The 19,852-nt window shown below is 38.9% G+C and overlaps 1 protein-coding gene across 2 annotated transcripts in view; it reads right to left on the minus strand.

Annotated features, from left to right (window-relative positions):
* Samhd1 (SAM and HD domain containing deoxynucleoside triphosphate triphosphohydrolase 1) overlaps positions 1-17,538 on the minus strand; it is a 44,657-nt gene extending 27,119 nt beyond the window's left edge. For both annotated transcript variants that reach the window (XM_026383242.2, XM_077799406.1), the window contains exons 1-6: positions 17,280-17,538; positions 12,094-12,160; positions 8,894-8,966; positions 5,622-5,782; positions 3,043-3,158; positions 1,004-1,074 (exon numbers count right to left, since the gene is read on the minus strand). In XM_026383242.2, coding sequence (XP_026239027.2) covers positions 1,004-1,074; positions 3,043-3,158; positions 5,622-5,782; positions 8,894-8,966; positions 12,094-12,160; positions 17,280-17,481 — 690 coding nt within the window. In that variant the 5' untranslated portion in view covers positions 17,482-17,538. The remainder of the gene's footprint in view (positions 1-1,003; positions 1,075-3,042; positions 3,159-5,621; positions 5,783-8,893; positions 8,967-12,093; positions 12,161-17,279) is intronic.
* Between the last annotated feature and the right edge of the window lie 2,314 nt (positions 17,539-19,852).

Genomic DNA, 19,852 nt, shown 5'->3' on the forward strand with positions numbered 1-19,852 from the left:
ATGAACATCAGAAGATGATGATGGGGAAAGAAGTGAGAATTGATTTTAAAAAGGAACAAAGGAAAAGCTAGGAGTAGAGTATGTGCTTAGCATGTATAAGGCCCTAGGTTCAATCTCCAGCACCGCCACTAAAAAAAACACTAGGGTGGGAGAGTAAGAAATTTTCCTAAAAAATGAAAAAGTATACACTGGTCAAAAATCACTTAAAATCTATACATATTATTATATGTGAATTATGCTTCAAAGAGAGAAAGAAAAAAAGAGGAGAAAAAAGTGGTTGACATGTAATAAACTTTTAATTTATAACAATATCCTTATTTACTCCACGTTCCAGAAATATAGTATAATAGGACCTGTGGGGGCCAACCTAACTTGACTGCTCAAAAACTGATTCCAGTAGCTCAGTGGCAGAGCACTACTTGCCTAGCACGTATGAGGCACTGGCTTTGATCCTTTGATCCTCAGCACTTCATAAAAATAAACAGATAAAATAAAAGTATTCTGTCCATTAAAAGAAAAAAAAAAGGATTCCAAAAATATACATCAGCCTCCAGCAAATGCCTAATTATAAAATGGTTCATTTAAAGTATTTTTTGAAACTTGTTGGTAGCATTACTTCAGGGTCATACAAAATGAACAAAAAATGGAGTTGGCCTATTTTGTTTTATAGTAGGTCAACAGAATAGAAAGAACATCAAACTGACAACTAGGAAACCTGGTTTTTCCAGTGCTGGCTCCACCTTTCACTCATAATGTTGTGAATTTTGGCACATGAATAGGACTCTAAGAGCCTAAAGTTTCTTCACTGGTAAAAAAGGAAGATAACAATTCCTTCTTTGCCGACTAAGAACCAAGAGAGCACGTACAGACGTGCATGGAAACACCCTTAAAACTAGAGTGAGGAAGGATATTACAACCAAGCAGGAAAAACCAAGCAGAGAATCTTGCTAAACAGCCCATTTAAACAATCTTGGTATCAACTACTGACTGTATGAATACATACCGTCCATTTCACTCCTGGGCGAGCAAGTGGAATAAATCTCCCATCAAACATATGAGAAAATGGCCCATGACCTTAAAAACAAAAGCAGCCTTAGAACAAGAAAAATGTTTGTAAATTGGTAAAAAGTGAATTCTTTTAAAAATCGTTTCAGTTTAACTTAAGTATCAACAGACACTAATAATCTATAAATAAAATGTTCTAAAACAACAGAATAAGAAGCAAAAATTAGGGTTGGGGTTCAGCGGTAGAGTGCTTGCCTCACACATGTGAGGCCCTGGGTTCAATCTTCAGCACCACATTAAAAAAAAATAAATAAGGGCTGGGGATGTGGCTAAAGAGGTAGTGCGCTCGCCTGGCATGCATGTGGCCTGGGTTCGATCCTCAGCACCACATACAAACAAAGATGTTGTGTTGTCTCTGCTGAAAACTAAAAAATAAAATATTAAAATTCTCTCTCTCTTAAAAAAAAAATACGAGAGTTGAAGACACGTTAAAAAAAAAAAAAAGAAGGGTCTGGGGATGTGGCTCAAGTGGTAGTGCGCTCGTCTAGCATTCGTGAGGCACTGGGTTCGATTCCCAGCACCACGTAAAAATAAAGATATTAAAAAAAAAAAAAAGAATTTGTCAGTTAATGTAGAATAATGAACAAATGATATAAAAAAATAAGTAAAATAAAGGTACTGTGTCCAACTACAACTAAAAAATAGATATCAAAAAAAAAAAAAAAAAGGAAGCAAAAACTAGCTGGGCGCAGTAATCCTGGCGGCTCCGGAGGCTGAGACAGGAGGATTGAAAGTTCAAAGCCAGCCTCAGCAATTTTCAAGGCACTAAACAACTCAGTGAGACCCTGTCTTGAAATAAAATACAAAATAGGGCTGGGGATGTGGCTCAGTGGTCGAGTGCCCCTGAGTTCAATTCCCAGTACCCATCCCTTCCCCCCAAATAGCAGCAAAAACAACATAAGAAAGTAAACTCTCCACAGAGAGGTTTCTAGTTGCCAGAGCTTACATAAATCTGATGAAAAGATAATTATGTGTTACCTAAAAGGAATGATGAAGGCTTATTATTATTTTTTCAATAAAATACAAGTTTATTTATTTAGGGCTGGGGATGTTAGCTCAGTGGCAGAGGGCATTCTCTGCTTAAATGGGTTCCATCTCTGGCACCAAAAAAGAAAAAGAAAAAAAAATTTAATTGGCATGCAAATCAATGCAAATCATGGGTATTTTACAAGCAAGTTTTTTGTGTATGAAATGACAAACTAAAAGTCATATTCCTTTTTTCTTTGGTCATGTAACAATCCTAAAAATACATTATTTTGAAATATCAGATTTACAGAAAATTTGAAAATTCAAAGATGTTTTCCTCTAAATTATCTCAAGTATAATTTTTCTATTACCTTAAATATATTAAATATACGGTAGAGTGCTTGCCTAGCACATGTGAGGCACTAGGTTCAATCTTCAGCAACACATAAAAATAAATAAATAAAATAAAGATATGTGTCCATCTACAACTAAAAAAAATAAATAAATAAAAATAAATAAATAAAAGTGTCAGGGACAGATCCTTTTCTCTTTTCTTTGGAAAAGAATGATATTCTTCTACTTGGATTTGGCCCAAAAATCTAATCTGAATCAGGGAACAAAAGGAGATCTCCAAATCTGTTTTAGGTATTCAAGGAATAAACTTGACAAAGTAACTAAAGAGAAAAAAAAAAAAAGTGCTGGGAATGTGGCTCAGTGGTTAAGTATCCCTGGGTTCAATACTGGGTACAAAAAAAAGAAAGCCCTTTCATGTAACGTGTAGCAAAGATATTTTACACAGGAAACTCATTAAAGACTACAAGAAAATAGAAGAGCAATGTTCTGCACTTACATGTCCTTCCAGAAAGCAAAATTCCATTTTATATTAGTGTCAACTGAAGAGTCAAAACAAAACTTCCACATTTCTCTTGGTTAGTCTGATTTCTAAGTCACACAGAGAGGTGACCTATGTTATAATTCTACATAATAACTTTGGCTGTCTGTATTGCTTACCGAGATCATGACAAAGCCCAGCAATCTGAACACAGAGTACATCTCGATTACTGATCTGCAGCTCTGGCTGTTTTTCACGCAGTGAGCGGACCAGACATCCTCCTAAGTACGCCACCCTGTTGAGTAAAAACCAAGAGCCTTTATTTTGTTTGAAAGATGAACAACACCTCTGGAACTCAAGAGCTTCAATACATTTCCTGAACTAATATGTATTTGGGTAACTTTACAGAATATAGTCTATTTTAGAATACACACAAACAAGAATCTCAAATCAGGCCCTCTGCCTCAACATCATTAATCGTAAGGAAAATGCACAGCAAAACCATAATGAGACACCATTCTTACCACAGCTGTTAGGATGGCTACTATCATAAAGATAGAAAATAACAAGTTTTGGCTATGTGAAGAAATTGGGAAACTTTGGACAAGCTTATGTGAATGCATAACGGTGTACTTACTATGGAAAACAGTATGGTAGGGCTAGGATTGTGGCTCTGAGGTAGAGCGCTTGCCTAGCATGCATGGGGCACTGGGTTCGATCCTCAGCACCACATAAATATAAAATAAAGACATTGTGTCCACCTATAATTAAAAAAAAAATATATATATATATATAAAGAAAACAGTATGGTATTGCCTCAAAAAATACAGAAATAAAAAATACAATTGTCATATGATCTAGTAATTCTACTCTGGGTATATATCCCAAAGAAGTGAGAGTAGTGTCTTAAAGAGATGTTTGCACACCCACATTCACAGGAGTACTATATTCACAATAGCCAAAAGATGGAAGCAACCCAAGCGTCCATCAAGAAATGAATGGATAAACAAACAATGGAATATTATTCAGCCTTAAAAAGGAAGGCAGCGTGTTCCTATAGTCCTAGTACCTGGGAAGTTGAAGCAGGAGGATCTCTTGAGAACATGAGTTTGAGATCAACTCGGACAACATAGCAAGATTCCATCAAAAAAAAAGAAAAAGAACACAAGGGCTGGGGCTCAGTGGTAGAGTGCTTGCCTCAAATGTGTGAGGCACTGGGTTGGGTCCTCAGCACCACATAAAAATAAATAAATAAAGGTATTAAAAAATATATATTATAAAAAAAGCAAAACAACAACAAAAAAGAAATCTGACACATGCTATGATATAGATAAGCTTTAAGGACATTATGTTAAGTGAATAAAGCCACTCACAAGAACACAAATATTGTATGATTTCACTAAGATGATGTACCTAGAGTAGTCAAATTCATAGACAGAAAGCACAATAGTTACCAGAGGCTGGGAAAAAAAAAAAGGGAGTAAAGGGGAATTATTGTTTATTGGCAAATAGTTTGTTTTGCAAGATAAACAGTCTGGCAATCGACTGCACAAAAATGTGAAAGTACTTAACTTTACTGAAGTGCACACTTAAAAATGACTACTGTGGGGCTGGGGCTATGGCTCAGTGGTAGTGCACTTGCCTTTATATGTGAGGCACTGGGTTCGATTCTCAGCACCACATATAACCAAATGAACTGTATCCCCAGCCCTATTTTATACAATTTTTAAAAAGGCAGTAATCTCTGGCTTTGAATGTTTACCACACAGATTGAAGATGAGATGTTTAACAGGGCTGAGGATGTGGCTCAGCAGTTCATTGTTTGTCTAGCATGTTTGAGGCTATGGGTTTGATCTCCAGCACCACACACACACACACACACACACACACACACACACACACACACAGTGCTTAACAAATATTAAATGTACTTTTAGGACTTCCCTCTAAAAGCAATTTCTAAAAAAGAATATAATCTTTTCTTTCCCCTGAAAAGAAAATCCTTTTTCCCAATGGATTTATACTGTTTTCCTGTGAACTTTTGAGCTTCAGGAGGAGCAAAATAATTTCTATCTTGTTTGTGATTTGTTGAAAATTGATTATAAATACATGTGTTCTGACTAATTAAAAATGCTATGGAATAGACAGACATACAGAGTAACACACTGTGAGTATAGCATGAAAATCTGAACAATTGTCCATTTTTTCTCTCCCCAAGTCCTTTTGGCTATACATAATGGAAAAGCAGACCAAAGATTCAACTTCATTGTACATAACACAGGGGGCACCTTCTGCAAACTTACAAATGTTTTTCTGACTTAACAAATTTCCTGATAAGTAAGAAAATTATCTAGTTTCAAAGAGTAAATTTATACAAGACTAAGTAGGGACTAAAGGAAAATAATCAAGTTTACAGAGTTTAAAAAAAAAAGTAAAACCCATTAATACATAATGAGTTCTACTGGAAACCAACCTTATTAACTTTTAAACAGTATTTAAATACAAACATTTAATCCAACACACCTATCAATAAACACTTTCATTACCTTTTCAGGAAGGATATGAGGCAGCTTAACCATACACAAAATAAACAAATTATAGCAGGGTAAATCAAAAGTCTCAATTTTATCTTCAATAAAATAAGGATATTACTACCATTTTGTAAAATTATTTATTCTCTAAGAGATGAGACAACTATTTGATGAGACAGAGGAGGTAATTAAAAGCTGCAAGTTCCCCACCTTCTTTCCCTTCTTACCCTAGACTATGCTCAAATCGATTATGTGAAGCTCCTGGAAAAACATAGTAACCGCCTCCCAACTGTTTAATGTATCGAAGACGCTGAAACTGAGGAGTGTCAATGATCCGGATAAGAAGAGGGTGGAACTCAATGTGGCCATGGACAGGATCATTAATCACCTGGAAAATTATGTTTAAATTAGTAACATAATTAGCAACATAACTCCATCTAAAATTTTTGTGTAGCCATTCCTAACTATAGTACAAAGACTTATTTAACTGTTCAAGCAAGAATAATATTAAAGAGCTAGGTACAGTGGCACATGCCTGTAATCCCAGCAGTTCGTGAGGGCTGAAGATATGGTTCAGTGGTCGAGTGCCCCCGAGTTCAATCCCTAGTAAACATGCCCCCCCCAAAGAAAACCCACAAGAATAATATTAAAGAAAATGACAATATATTATATTACCTTAGATACCAAACAGATCTAGTATATTAGATTTGGGTATACTTTACTTTTTCCCAATGGATTCTAACAATGGAAAGATAGAATTTTCATTTTTGGATTAGGTATGTAATTTCAACTAAACATATTCAATTAAACATACTCACTGGACTGGAGGTGTAGCTCAGTGGTAAAGTACTTGTCTAACACGTACAAGACCTTGAGTTTGATCCTAAGCACCACAAAAACAACTCTACACATCTAACATACTCATCTAGATATAAACATATTCATTCAGATCATGTGAACCACGCTGCTATGGCCACTGTGACTACATTTTTTTCTGACTGTACCTATATCACTAAAATCACTAAAATCCTTAGAAAGAAGTATAAATAGAAAAAAAAAGAAAGAAAAAGATAGATAAGAAATACCCAGTTTTGAACAACCAATAAAAAAAAAAATAAAAAAATAAAATCATAGCAATAAAAAAAAAAAAAAAAGAAAAGAAATACCCAGGATGGGCTGGGGATGTGGCTCAAGTGGTAGTGCGCTCGCCTGGCATGCGTGCGGCCTGGGTTCGATCCTCAGCACCACATACAAACAAAGATGTTGTGTCCGCAGATAACACACACACACACACTCTCTCTCTCTCTCTCTCTTAAAAAAAAAAAAAAAAAAAAAAAAAGAAATACCCAGGAAAACAATTATTCATTTCTCTAAGCTAAAACAGGGGCTTTAAATATAGGAAAAGACTTACTCCTAACATGCATATTTAAATAAAGATAGAATTCAGTGGGCATATAGTTCAGTGGTAGAATGCTTGCCTATTATATGAGACCAAAGGACTGATCCCCAGCACTGCAAAAAACAAACAAACAAAAAATAACTTTATCTGTCCATAATAACTGCCTCCGACACACCTTTTTTGTTGTGTGCTGGGGATTGGACCCAGGGCTTTACACATGCTAAGCAAAACCACTGAACTGCACTCTCAGCTAAGTAACTGCTTTCAAAAACAAGTCTATAGAATAAAAAAAAAAAGCTATCTAAGTCATGAAAAGCTATCTAAGTCATGACCTTCAAACTATTTCATAAAGTTTCTTAAAAGTGCACAGAGGGCTGGGCATGATGGTGCATTGGGAGGTTAAGACAAGAGGATCGAGAGTTCAAAGCCAGCCTCAGCAAAAGCAAGGCGCTAAACAACTCAGTGAGATCCTATCTCTAAATAAAATACAAAATAGGGCTGGGGATGTGGCACAGTGATTGAGTGCTCCTGAGTTCAATCCCCAGTAACCCTCTGCCCCGCAAAAAAGTGCACAGAAGATCTGAGGGTATAGCTAAATGATAGACTGAGTACTTAGATGTGTAAGTACTCAGTCTATCATTTATCTCTAGCACCAAAAGGGAAAAAAAAAAAAGTATATGGAGTTCTAGGAGATGAAGAACTCTAGCTGTCTTGTTTAACTAATACATTCTCAGAATGTATCACACACTATATTGCCTGACAGTCACTAGAAACTCAAACATGTTTTGAACAACTGCTGCGGAACTGTTACTGAAATGTAATATATGTTAACATGCTGAACTATTACAGTTAAAGTGTACCATGTCAGGTTGGGGAAGTAGGTCAGAGGTAGAGTACTTTGCATAAATGAGGCTGTGGTTTCCATCCCTGACATCTCTCTCACATGTACATGTACACACATAGATGGTAAACTATGTTAATTAATAACAGAAATATATGGAAATATTAATTACAAAAACTCAATGCTGTAAAAAAAAAAAAAAGCTTAAAGAGATCACCAGGCTCCACATTTGAACATACTACTGATATACTGATAAGAAATTCATTTCCTGTAAAATTAGCTCAAGTCAATTTGGGTGCTGCCAGCTTCAGTCAAGGACTATTATTTCCAACTTTATGAGACTGGTTGATGTTTGTTGAGATAATATTTGATAAATAATCGATAAATATTTGAAAATCACATACTGGTCTATTCTTTCCTCCTAAACCAAGATCAATGTAACCACTATAAATGAGAATCTATTTATTCTTAAAGATTATAAAAGAAAAATTTTATAATCTATTTTTAATTCACATAAAGGCCTAAAAGTCTTTACCATCAATTTTTCAGATTTAATAACCAGTCTTCAAATATTCATTTCACTCAACATTAAAACAAAATAAATTTAAGCTACTTACAAAAAAATCAGTAAAAAGTATGTAACTTGGTTAATATACATATATTTTCATGTCAAAACGCATAGGGGAAAAAATGCATAGGGAATGCTTTTTCATGTTTTTATATATTTTTTGTTCCAGATAGGTTCTTTTGCTAAATTGCCAGACTGGCCTTGAATTTGTGATCTTCAGCTTCAAACCTCCTGAATAGCTAGAATTACAGGTATGCATCATTGTGTCCAGCTCCCACTCTTAATAATTATTATTTTAGCTGGGCGAAGTGGTTTATACCAATAATCAGCTACTCAAGAGATGAGGCAGGGTTGGGGTTATGGCTCAGTGGTAGAGTGCTCGCCTAGCATGTTCCAGGCCCTGGGTTTGATCCTCAACACCACATAAGAATAAAGAAAACAAAGGTATTGTGTCCAACTACAACTAAAAAATAAACAAACAAACAAATAAATAAATATAAAAAGAGAGAGATGAGGCAGGAGAGTCACAAATTTGAGGTCAGCCAGGCAACTTAGCAAGACACAGTCTCAAAAAAAAAAAAAAAAAGAGAGCTGATGTTATAGCTCAATGAAGGGTGCCCCTAGGTTTAGTCCCATTATGGGGGTGTGGGTGGGAGAACACTAGGACAGAATGAACTCAGATTCACCTTACCTTAGTTGTCTCAACCTGAGTTTTACTCAATCGTTGGATACAATGAAGCAGCTTATTCCTCTCCCTGAAGGAACTAAAATTACAAGATAAGTAAATTTATCATCATTTGCTTAATAATAACCCCAGGAGTATATAGTATATAATCAACTCTAGATTAGCTATATTGACAGATTAGATAGGAAGGAACCAGCAATAACTCCTAGGAACTCCCTTCTTCCTTTGCTTTTCAACTAAGAGCAATTAAGTTCCTACTGACTCAGGGGAGGCCTGTCCTAGGGTTCTGCCTTGATCCCCACCCCTCTTGGCAAACTCAGACTTTAGCATCTCTATAGAAGTCATCTTCACAATCCTGTACTGGTATAACCCAAATATTATGAAGGCTTTAGCTTTATTTATATCCATCTTCCATTGTCTTTAATCCATCATAACACTTCAGTTTCTAAAAATAATTCAATAGGAATTAAATTTGAATAGCCCCAAATCTTGTTATGCCCTGCTTTATTTACAACTATTCATGATCCAGGTATACTGGCCTAACTCCTGGCTAAGTGTCAACAAAACAGCAGGCAAGGGTCTACTTAGCTGTTACTGATCTATTAGCTATCAGATTAAAAAAAAAGAAACTTTTGCTAAAAGTCCTAGATTGACATAAGTCAGAAACACCACATTGGCCTCCATGCTATATACCCTGAGACCCATAACAATAATGAATTTGAGAATGACTTTATTAGCTGGGCTCAGGTGGTGCATGCCTGTTATCCCTGGTACTTGGGAGGATGAGGCAGGCGGATAACAATTTTGAGGTCAGCCTGGGCAATTCAGCAAAAATAAAATAAAAGTTAAAAAGGACTGAGATGTAATTTGCCTAGCAAGTGCAAGCCCTGATTCAATCCCCCGTGCTGCAAAACTGGAAAAATAATAATAATAATGATTTTCTTGGGATGTATAGAGGCATTATCATAGATTATAAATGACTGAAGCAGGGGGGCTGAGATTGTGGCTCAGTGGTAAAGTGCTCGCCTAACATGTGCGAGGCCCTGGGTTCGATCCTCAGCACCACCTAAAAATAAAATAAAGATATTGTGTCCAACTACAATTAAAAAATAAATATTTTTTTAAAAATGATTGAAGCAGCACACTGTGTTTTACTATTTTTTTTTTTTTTTAGTATTCCCCTTTCCTCCTCATCATTTTGACATAGTAAGTACAGCACAAAGCCAGGCTTCAGGAAGTACTTACAAATGGGCTAAAACTGACAAGTTGAGGGTTATCACTTAGTTGACAAATACCAAACCTAAACTAACCTCACTTCTGCCCAATATTTTCCTGAACTGATACTCAGCATTCATCACTTAATTAAAACCCCAAAAGAAACTAATTACAAGGAAACCACGGATTAAAAAAAAAAATAGAGGGAGTATGCTTTTATTTAGCAAGGATATGGCATTAAATAAAAATTTAAAGTAGTCATAAGCTATGATACTTAGACTAAAATAAGATTTTCTGTTTCACAATATTTCTGCAATCTAATGCTTCTTACAACTATGTACATTTAATGTAACAAGGTTTATTTCCTAGAAAAGCCTTCATAAGTCAATAATCATAAAATTGAGAGAATACTAGAATTATTTGTCTAAACTGGGTTCCCTCTATAATGAAGAGTCCAGGATGAGAACTTTCATACAGATAATTTATTTTGAGGTATACACCCTGGAATAGGAATAGGGGAACTAGGAAAGGTAAAAGGAGATAGGAGAGAAAAACAGTACGAGGGTACAAGCTGGTGGCACTAGTATTACTGTGAGCAACCACGGCTATTAGAACTGTCATCCTGCAAGGTCCAGCAGAACTTTCTGCAGTGATGGAAATGTTCTGTATGTGCTCTGTCCAACACAATAGCTGAGTGGCTACTGAGCACCTGAAATATAGCTACTGTTACAGAGGAATTGATTTTTTAAAATCTGATTTAATTAATTTAAGCCTGTAGCTAGTGGTTACCATACAGGACAAGACAGCTCTAAGGAGTCCTGCAGAACCTATCTCAGAGTCATAGATGTGCCTTCTGGAATTCTGGCCCATAGTAAGCCTGCCATAAATATTCGCTGCATGCATCAATAGTATTTGGGCTCACAGAAAATAATATAGTTCCTTTGAAAAAAAATACATCATTAGAACAACTACATTTAGTTCAAATGGTAAGCAAGTATTATACACAAGAAATAGCAAGGGAGAGCCAGGAGCAGCGGTGCAACACCTGTAATCTCAGTGACTCAGGAGGCTGAGGTAGGAGGATGCACGTTTAAGCTCAGTGGTAAAGTGCCCCTAGGTTCAATCCCCAGTACAAAAAAAAAAAAAAAAAAAAACCAGTAAGAGAGACTTTGAGAACTGAGGTAGTCAAAATGTGGTTATAAAACAGCCAAGATGAGGTCCCTGAAGATTCTGAGTCAAAGGACGATTACTGAAAGTACTGCATAATCATTTTTTCACAATCTACTTCCATTAACAAATTCTAAGCAATAGTGCATGAAGTAATTCAGTATAATCATTTGTTTTGCTTCTTTGGTTACTGTTACCACAAACAACATTTAACTAAGTGAAATTCTACAAGAGACTATATTTCATCACTGTTGCCAATTTCCTAATAGAAACAAAATCTCCATTTTGAGGAATTTGTAAGTGGCTGGATTCTGAACTGAGATCTTTAAAGTGTTCCCACTCTAATCCAGACCCTGGAACCTTGAGCCATACTTAAAATATATATGTATGTGTGTACAATTTATTAAGGCCTAATCATGTACTTCAATATTTTTTATACAATGGATACATCACAATCTTAAGATAGGTTTAGGAAGACCTAAGATATGTTAGGTCTTGTTCAAGATAGAGTTTTTTTACTTGCCAGTATTTTTTCTTCCTATTGGTTCCTAAATATTTTCTGGTATGCATAATTCAAGAATTTTGAACTTGAGAGCAAAACATTAGCCACAAACTTCAAGAAAGCCAGTCAACAAAATTCTTTAAAGTAGGAATCATCAGTAATATTAAACACAAGATTTGCACACCAGAACAAATAGCAAGGGATACTGCTCTAAAACACTTCATAGATTTAAAATGAGAACAGTTAGTATCAGAGATATTGAGCTTTGTCCCTCAAAGGTGAATAAAATGTTTGGTTCCAATGTGAACTTTATCATTCTTACCTAACTCCAAGGTTTTCAAGAAGTGATTCATCAAGAAAGGGCAGCAATGAACCTGTGATTTTATTGTCTATGGAAGAAAGAGGAAGAAAAACAAATTCAATATTTACAACATAAGTTTTTTTAAAATTTCTTTCAACTTGAATCCATCAGAATTTACTCAGACCAATGTTTACTGAGGACCCACTATAGGCAATGGACCGTGCCAGATATAGTTGGTCCTCTATCCATGGGTTCTATATCTGGTGTGATTGGAAAATACTGCATCTTGTACTGAACATGTACAGACTTCTATTTCTTGTCATTATTCCCTATGCACTACATGTAGCATTTATATTATATTAGGTAGAGAGTAAACCAGAATGAAATGAAATATTTGAATGGAGATGCACACAGGTTATCTGCAAATATGACAGCATTTTATGTAAGGGACTTGAGCATCCACAGATTTTGGTCATCTGCTGGCATCCTGGAACCAAACCCCCTTGGGCCCTAGGGCACAATAGTATCATTTTTTTTTTTTTTTTTACTTGTAAAGTCTTAAACTTCATAACTAAACCAAGAAGCATTTTTTCTGATAAATCAAGTAAAAATTTATATAGTATTCATATAAATTATTTGCAAGAAAAGCCAGTAGCAAAAAGTGAAGTGAAACCTGATTATTTGTTGAGGTTTCACCAGGTCAGTGGCTTCCTGGTTTTTAAACAGGTAGATTTGGGGGGTGGAGGTAGGGAAGGAAACAAGCCTATTTTTTAAATGACAAGGTTAAAATTATTTGCTGAGGAGCACTCAAAGTGTTGAATTATTTCTAAAACCTCCTGGTAAAGCACATAATATTTTTTGTTTTGAAAGAATATAGAATGACAGCTTAAATTCTCCTGATTGATAATGACTACTAACATTTTGGATAATACATTTATCTATACATTTTGTAATTTTACATAAATTAAACTGTCTTATAACCTATTTTCCTCACCCAATGTGGTAAACATCTTTCTTGTCAATTATTAAAACTCCCACATCATCATTTTTAATAGTTATTTTGTATTAAACAGTGTAAATGGATCATAATACACTTAACCTTTTTTCCCTAGGCCTTATTCTCCTTCCCTCTAAAATGGATATAAATGGATCCATATCACCAACTTGTAAAGATTTTTTTTTTAAAAAACTACATTTTTATTATTAGTTGACACATAGTAATTATACTTATTTAAGGGGGACATTGTGACATTTTAATACATGTATACAACATGTAATGATCAAATCAGGGAAATCAGCATATCTCTCACCTCAGACATTTGTCATTTCTTTGTGTTGGGAACATTCAAACACCTAAGGCCAGGTGTGGTGTCATACAAGAGACCAAGGCAGGAGGATCACAAGTTCAAGGTCAGCCTCAGCAACTTAATGGAACCCTTGCTGCTTTATCTACTGATAACGTGTGTTCCTCGGCCACTATATAAAATATATTTTGTTTTGAGTCACAGTTTAAAAAGTTTGAGACCATTCTCCTGAAGTCACATTGCTTGTAGGTTGCAGGCAAAAACTTCATCGGGATATCAGGTGTGCCCATTTTCTCAGCCCATGCTCTCCTTTCTTGGCATCTGAATTCTTTCAGGTGTCCCCCCAACTTGTAAAGATTTTATAAGATAAAACATGAAGGGGCTGGGGACATAGGTCAGTGGTAGAAAATGTGTTTAGCATGCACAGAGCCCTGGCTTCCATCCCTTGCATCACAAAAACAAACAAAAAAGAACTATATAAAGTGCAAAGTGCATAGAACAGTACTTCACACAAAGTAAACACTCAATATTTTTTATTATTATGGCTGGATATTTGGATCATTTTTACTTTTTCTTTTTTGCTATCTATAACCAATGGTTAGTTGGTTAGTTCTACTGAAGTGTTTTTTTCTTTTTTCTTTTAATTTTTTTGTTTTGAGACAGGTTCTTGCTAAGTTGTCAGGCTGGCTTGAATTTTCAATCCTCCTGCCTCAGCCTCCAGAATTGCTGAGATTACAGGTGTGTTCCCTCCCCATCCCCAACCACCAGTGGTTTCCTCCACTTGTTAAGGGATAGTTGGCAAAATCCAGGTGAGGTGGCACATGGATGTAATCCCAGAGGCTTGGGAGTCTGAGGCAGGAAGATCACAAATTCCAAGCCAACCTCAGCCTCAGTAAATAAAAAATAGAAAGGGATGGGGCTATAGGTCAGTGGTAGAGCAACCTCGGTTCAATCCCCAATACCACAAAAATAAATAAATAAATACCCAGCTCTGTGTTTTTCCTAATGGTGTGACCTTTGTAAAGATACTTAACATCTCTGGGCCTCCCAAACAGCATCTTTAAAAAGTGTGAATTATAGCATCTAAATTCAGAGTTCTTGTGAGTCTATATTCCATGAGAAAAAGAAATCAGTACCTGGTGCTTAGTTTTGTATAAAAACAAATCTAGATACAGATACATTTTAACTAGAAAGAAATACTACTACAAATAGGCAGAAAACTCCAATCTCAGAAATCTGCAAATGGTTCAAAATCAAACAGAAAAAGGCTTTTCTTTTATAGGATAAAGGAAGGACAAGCAAAGATAGCAAAACCTTTGGAGGGAGCTGGATAAGCAAGAGGAAATGACCAGTGGGGTCTTATAGAACAGTGTCCCACATTGATCAGCAGGGTTCCCAGAAGAAGCTGATGGGGGGGGGGGGCATGTTCCACATCCTTAGTGCTTAGATCTGGGGACATGCAAGAGTTCAGGGGCCTATAAAGCAAGAGAGAAACTTGACTAATGTTTATTCAAGACAAAGCAGCCAATAAGATATGAGCAAGAGGGGATACTTGGTCAGTTTCAACCAACTGAAAGTACATAGTGTTTTCTGCTAGCCTTAGACTGTGGGTTCAAGAGAACACAAATCATTCTGGAGGCTGATGAATTAATTGACAGAACACCACTGAAACAAGAGAGCCACAGCACTGCCAATCCCCTTTTAGAGATAGAAAATATAAAACTAGAGTGGGGCGAGGTGGTGCTCGCCTGTAATCCCAGCAGCTTGGGAGGTTGAGGCAGGAGGATAACAAGTTCAAAGCCAGCCTCAGAAATTTAGGGAGGCCTTAAGCAACTCAGCAAGAACGTGTCTTCAATAAAATACAAAAAGGAGCTGGAGATGTGGCTCAATGGTTAAGTGCCCCTGGGTTCAATCCCCAATACCAAAAAGAAAATATAAAACTACTTCATCCCACCTGTTGCTAATCAAAGAAAAAGCCCATCCCTGTAGTGGAGAAAAACAAAAGGGGGAAAGGGAAAAAGAGAAACATGGGGGCTGGGATTGTGGCTCAGCGGTAGAGCACTCCTCTAGCACGGGCAGGACCGGGGTTCGATCCTCAGCACCACATAAACATAAAGGCATTGTGTTGTGTCCATCTACACCTAAAAAATAAGTATTTTTCTTAAAAAAAAAAAAAAAAAAGAAAGAAAAGAAAAAGAGAAGCATAATTCCCTTTAGGTCCTGAACCACTGAAGTTCTTTCCAACCCAGTTTTCAACCTAAGCAAACCAGGCTCCACCCCACAAATACAAAAAATTTACTGAATTTCCAAGCCACCTTTCTAAGAACACCTCAGAGAATGAGGCAGGGATTAAGCTTCACACCACCACAAAAAGCTGAGCAGATTTCAAGTGGATAATGGATACCTGAATATGAATTAGCAGACCCAAACTGTGTGGCCATGTGGGATCCTGGGGTTTGGTGGTCAACAACCCCAGTGTTCAGATTTAGGAAGGGAAACTGCTAACAAAGAATAAAACATGCAGGGCTGGTGGTGCATGCCTGTAATCTGAGCAGTTTGGGAGGCTGAGACAGGAGGATCACGAGTTCAAAGCCAGCCTCAACCAACAGCAAGGTGTTAGGCAACTCAGTGAGATCCTGTCTCTAAATAAAATGCAAATAGGGCTGGGGATGTGACTCAGTGGCTGAGTGCCCCAGAGTTCAATCCTGGTACCACCCCCCCAAAAAAGAGTAAAACATAATCATTACCCAGCTTTGCAAATCTAATCAAACGTTGAGCCCCACTGGGTTGAGACAGTAGTCAGGGGGGAATTCAGAGATTCACAAACCAAGTTCCTTCCCCTTAGGAAAACCCCAAATTCGGGAGGGGCAATGTGGGAACAGAAACATAAAAGCATCAAAACCTCTCATGTGGCAAGTGTTCAAGGAGCTGCGGTTACACAGCGGGGGTCCCCTGAGCCTGGTAAGACTGAATGACAGCAAGCCTTCCATCAAGGTCTGGGGAAAGACGTCTTCTACCTGAAAGGAGGACCCGAGCCAGGCACGGCGAGCCGGCAAGTAATCCCAGCTACTCGGGAGGCTGTGGCAGGAGGATCGCCAGGCTGGAGGCCAGCCTCAGCAATTTTGGGAGACCCTGTCTCAAAACTTAAAAAGGGCTGGCGGGGGGGGGGGTAGCTCCATGGTATAGGGTGTCCCTGGGTTTAATTCCCAGTACCAAGAATAGGGAAAAAAAAAAATCCTGCCATGAGTACCTCATATGTGCTGGGAACATAAAACTCAGTCAGGCTGAGACCCTGTCTTCAGAGAGTGTCCAGTCTAGAGGAAAAGCTAGAGGTGATTAAAATCTCGTTTTGATGACGTTCTGACAAAGAAGCTGAGGCAGGATGATCTATCTCAAGTTCAAGGTCAGCCTCAGCAACTTTGAGATACCTGGTTTCAAGATAAAAAATAAAAAGGGCTGGAATGTGGCTCTCAGAGATAGAACGCCGCTGGATTCAGTGAAATCAAACCAAAAAAAGTATTGGCGGGTGGCAAGTCTCCCGCGTCCAGCTCTTGGGTGGCAAGTTCCTGAAGAAGGTCATCAGAGTGAGATCCAAATCCACATTTGTCCCTCCCAGGCTCACAACCCCCAACCCCGGAGCTCCCGGCCACAGGTCCACCCTCTGGGTGGCTCCCGGTCGCGTCCCCCTTCCCCGCCTCGGGCCCCTTCTTCGAAGGCCTCCCGCCCCCTGACGTCCCTTCCCCCGAACCCCCGCCTCAGGTCCACCCCTCTGGCGCCTCCCGGGTCAGCCTCCCCGTCTCAGCTGCGGGTCCCCTCGTGAGGCCCTGTCTCTCAAGGGGCGTCTCCTCAGGCCAGGCCGCCCCCCGCCTCGGGTCCCCATCCCTCGCCCCTCAGCCCGGCTACCTCGGAAGTTTTCCAGCAGTTTGGGCTCCTGGAAGCCACTGCGCGCTAGGAAGGCGCACACCTGCTCCGGGCCCCAGGTCTGGTGGTCCGGGTGGAGTTCCGGGGTCCTGTCCGCCGCTGCGGAATGAGTGTTTGGTGGGGTTCTCGGGCTGCCATCGCATCTGGGCCGCTTGAAGAGCTGCTCAGGATCGGATCTCCGCATGGCTACACCCGGCGCCGGGCGAAGCCCAGTTAAGAACCGCGGCAAGCACCCCGCGCGCAGGCGCACTGACCGCAGAGTGCCGGCTGCGAGTCCACTCAGCGGGCCAATCTAGGGGCCTCCGGCGCAGGCGCACTGGCAGATCAGCGCTTGAGCCAGACGGCCCTGCGGCTCTAGCCCTAGGCTCGATGCGCAGGCGCAAAGACGGTCCGGTCGTCAGTTTCGCTCGGGTGTTTACGGGAAAAGGCGGAGCTAGAAGCCAACGGGTTGTGCTGGGGTTGTGAGGAGATGCTAGCAAATACAGCGCTGGAGGGGAGCGTGGCTGGGTGCAAAACAAATCTGGTCACACTCTGGATTAGGGGTTCTTCTGGTGGATGGAGAGGACCCTCCTCCAAATGTGTACTAGGTTTCCCCTTGGCGTTTCAGACACCCCAAAACCCCTAAAAGACCGCGCGAACCTGCCAGTACCTTCCCGACACAGACAAAAATGGGTAGGGGGAACCATTGGAAGACTCCCAAAATTATTTCAAACCTCATGCGAGAGGGTCTTTTTGCATTTCACAAATTCTGCAATCTTGCTAGGTAGCAAGAGGACCCTGGAGATGCTGTTTTCAGGTTGCTATGCAGGGCAGACTTAAAATGTTCCAAATGGAGATGGATTCCCGGAAAGAAGAATCCTTGACCCCTCTCTCGGTCCTAAATCCCCAGATAAAGGGAAGTGGTCAATCTGATTACCTAAAATTTCCCCACCAGGACTTTTACTAACTGGTAGTAACAGCATTTCCCCTTCATTTTAGCCACTTCAGGGCATGGCCCAACTCCCTCTTTAAATCCTGGTCCATGCATTATTGGTAAAAAGACTACAACTACCACTAAAAGTGAAGCCAACACCTTTCCAGCAATCAAACCATAGATTCATCTACGCCATGAAGAAGGAATGAGGCGGATTAGCTTTATCATTAGCAGTATGAATTAGTGGTCCGGTGGGTTAGCCAAAGGGCTTGGGCATAGCTCAGTGATACAGCACAAGTGCAGGGGAGGCCCTGGGTTCAATCCCCAGTACCAAAACAAAACAAAAATTGACAAGCTGAAATATTGTTAGCCGAAAGCTCTACTGTGTACCAGTCCCTATTCTGAAGGCTTTATAAATACTGATACATTCAGTTATCACAATAACCTTGGAATGTAGGAAAGTGAGATACAAAGACAGGGTTGGAACTCTTGGTAGAGCACCTGCTTTGCATTAGAGAGGCCCTGAGTTCAATCCCCTCCACCAAAGAGAGAGGGAAGACAAGAAAGAAAGAAAAAGTAATTTGCCTGAGGTCTCACAGCTAGGAAATGAGAAACCTAGATTCAAACCCAGAAAATGGAGCCAGCCATGCTTTTAATAACTAGCCAACCATTGCTTGTCAATGAGAGTTTTGGTGTAAAGTTGTTTTCTATTAGCTAGCCCAACATTTTAGGTTGCTTGCTGTTCCCACAGACCCTTGGGGGAAAGTATAGGGAGGGTTCCATTTTCACAGAAGACCAGGCCCAAAAAAGCATGCCCTAACCAGCTAGAACACTGTGGAAAGTACCCAGCAGTTGCCAAGACTTATGAAACTGAAACAAGAAGGTAAAAGAGAAAACAAATAGCATTTGTCTGAGTGAGATATTATAAGTCAGAAATAATTTATTTGGAAAACTGTTTATAAGATTGTGGGAAAATCTTCCCCCACAGAAGGTTTCCTAGGCAATAAAGATAATATAAACAGGGTTTTTAGATTAATCACTTGAACTTGTTCAGTTGCTTTTCAGAATTTTTACTTGGTTTTTGTTTGTTAAAAAGCACAATTTCTGTCAGGCACTGTATTCCATGCCTATAATCCCAGCTATTCAGGAGGCTGACATAGGAGGATTCCAAGTTCAGGGTCAGCCTTGGTATTTTAGGGAGAAACCATCTCAAAAAATAAAAGGTGGGATTACAGCACTTACCTAGTATGTGGAAGGCCCTGGCCTCAATCCCTAGTAGCTCTGAAAAAAAAAAGTGTAATTTAAGCCATGTTTATTATTTCTTCCCATCTTCTATTTCTCAGGGGCCCCTGATATTGTAAAAGATGCTTGGTTACTTGCTCCAGGTCACAGGCTGGTAAATGACAGAGTGTAAGCAACAGTTGAGATTCTAAGGCAGTGCTAACTCCAAATCTTAAGTTCTTTCCAGTTTGACACTTCACTTAACTCCACTTGCAGTCCTGTGATTCTGTTGCATCCGGGCATTCTACACAATGACAGGAACCCCTGGGAACAATGACAGGAATCCCTGCCCACTCTCTCCTTTTCTCAAGTTAAGCTTGCCATCCTCAGTCCTAGACTGAGTTATGATCAACTATTTTGA

Source organism: Urocitellus parryii, chromosome 6 (assembly GCF_045843805.1).
Source record: "Urocitellus parryii isolate mUroPar1 chromosome 6, mUroPar1.hap1, whole genome shotgun sequence".
Taxonomy (NCBI): domain Eukaryota; kingdom Metazoa; phylum Chordata; class Mammalia; order Rodentia; family Sciuridae; genus Urocitellus; species Urocitellus parryii.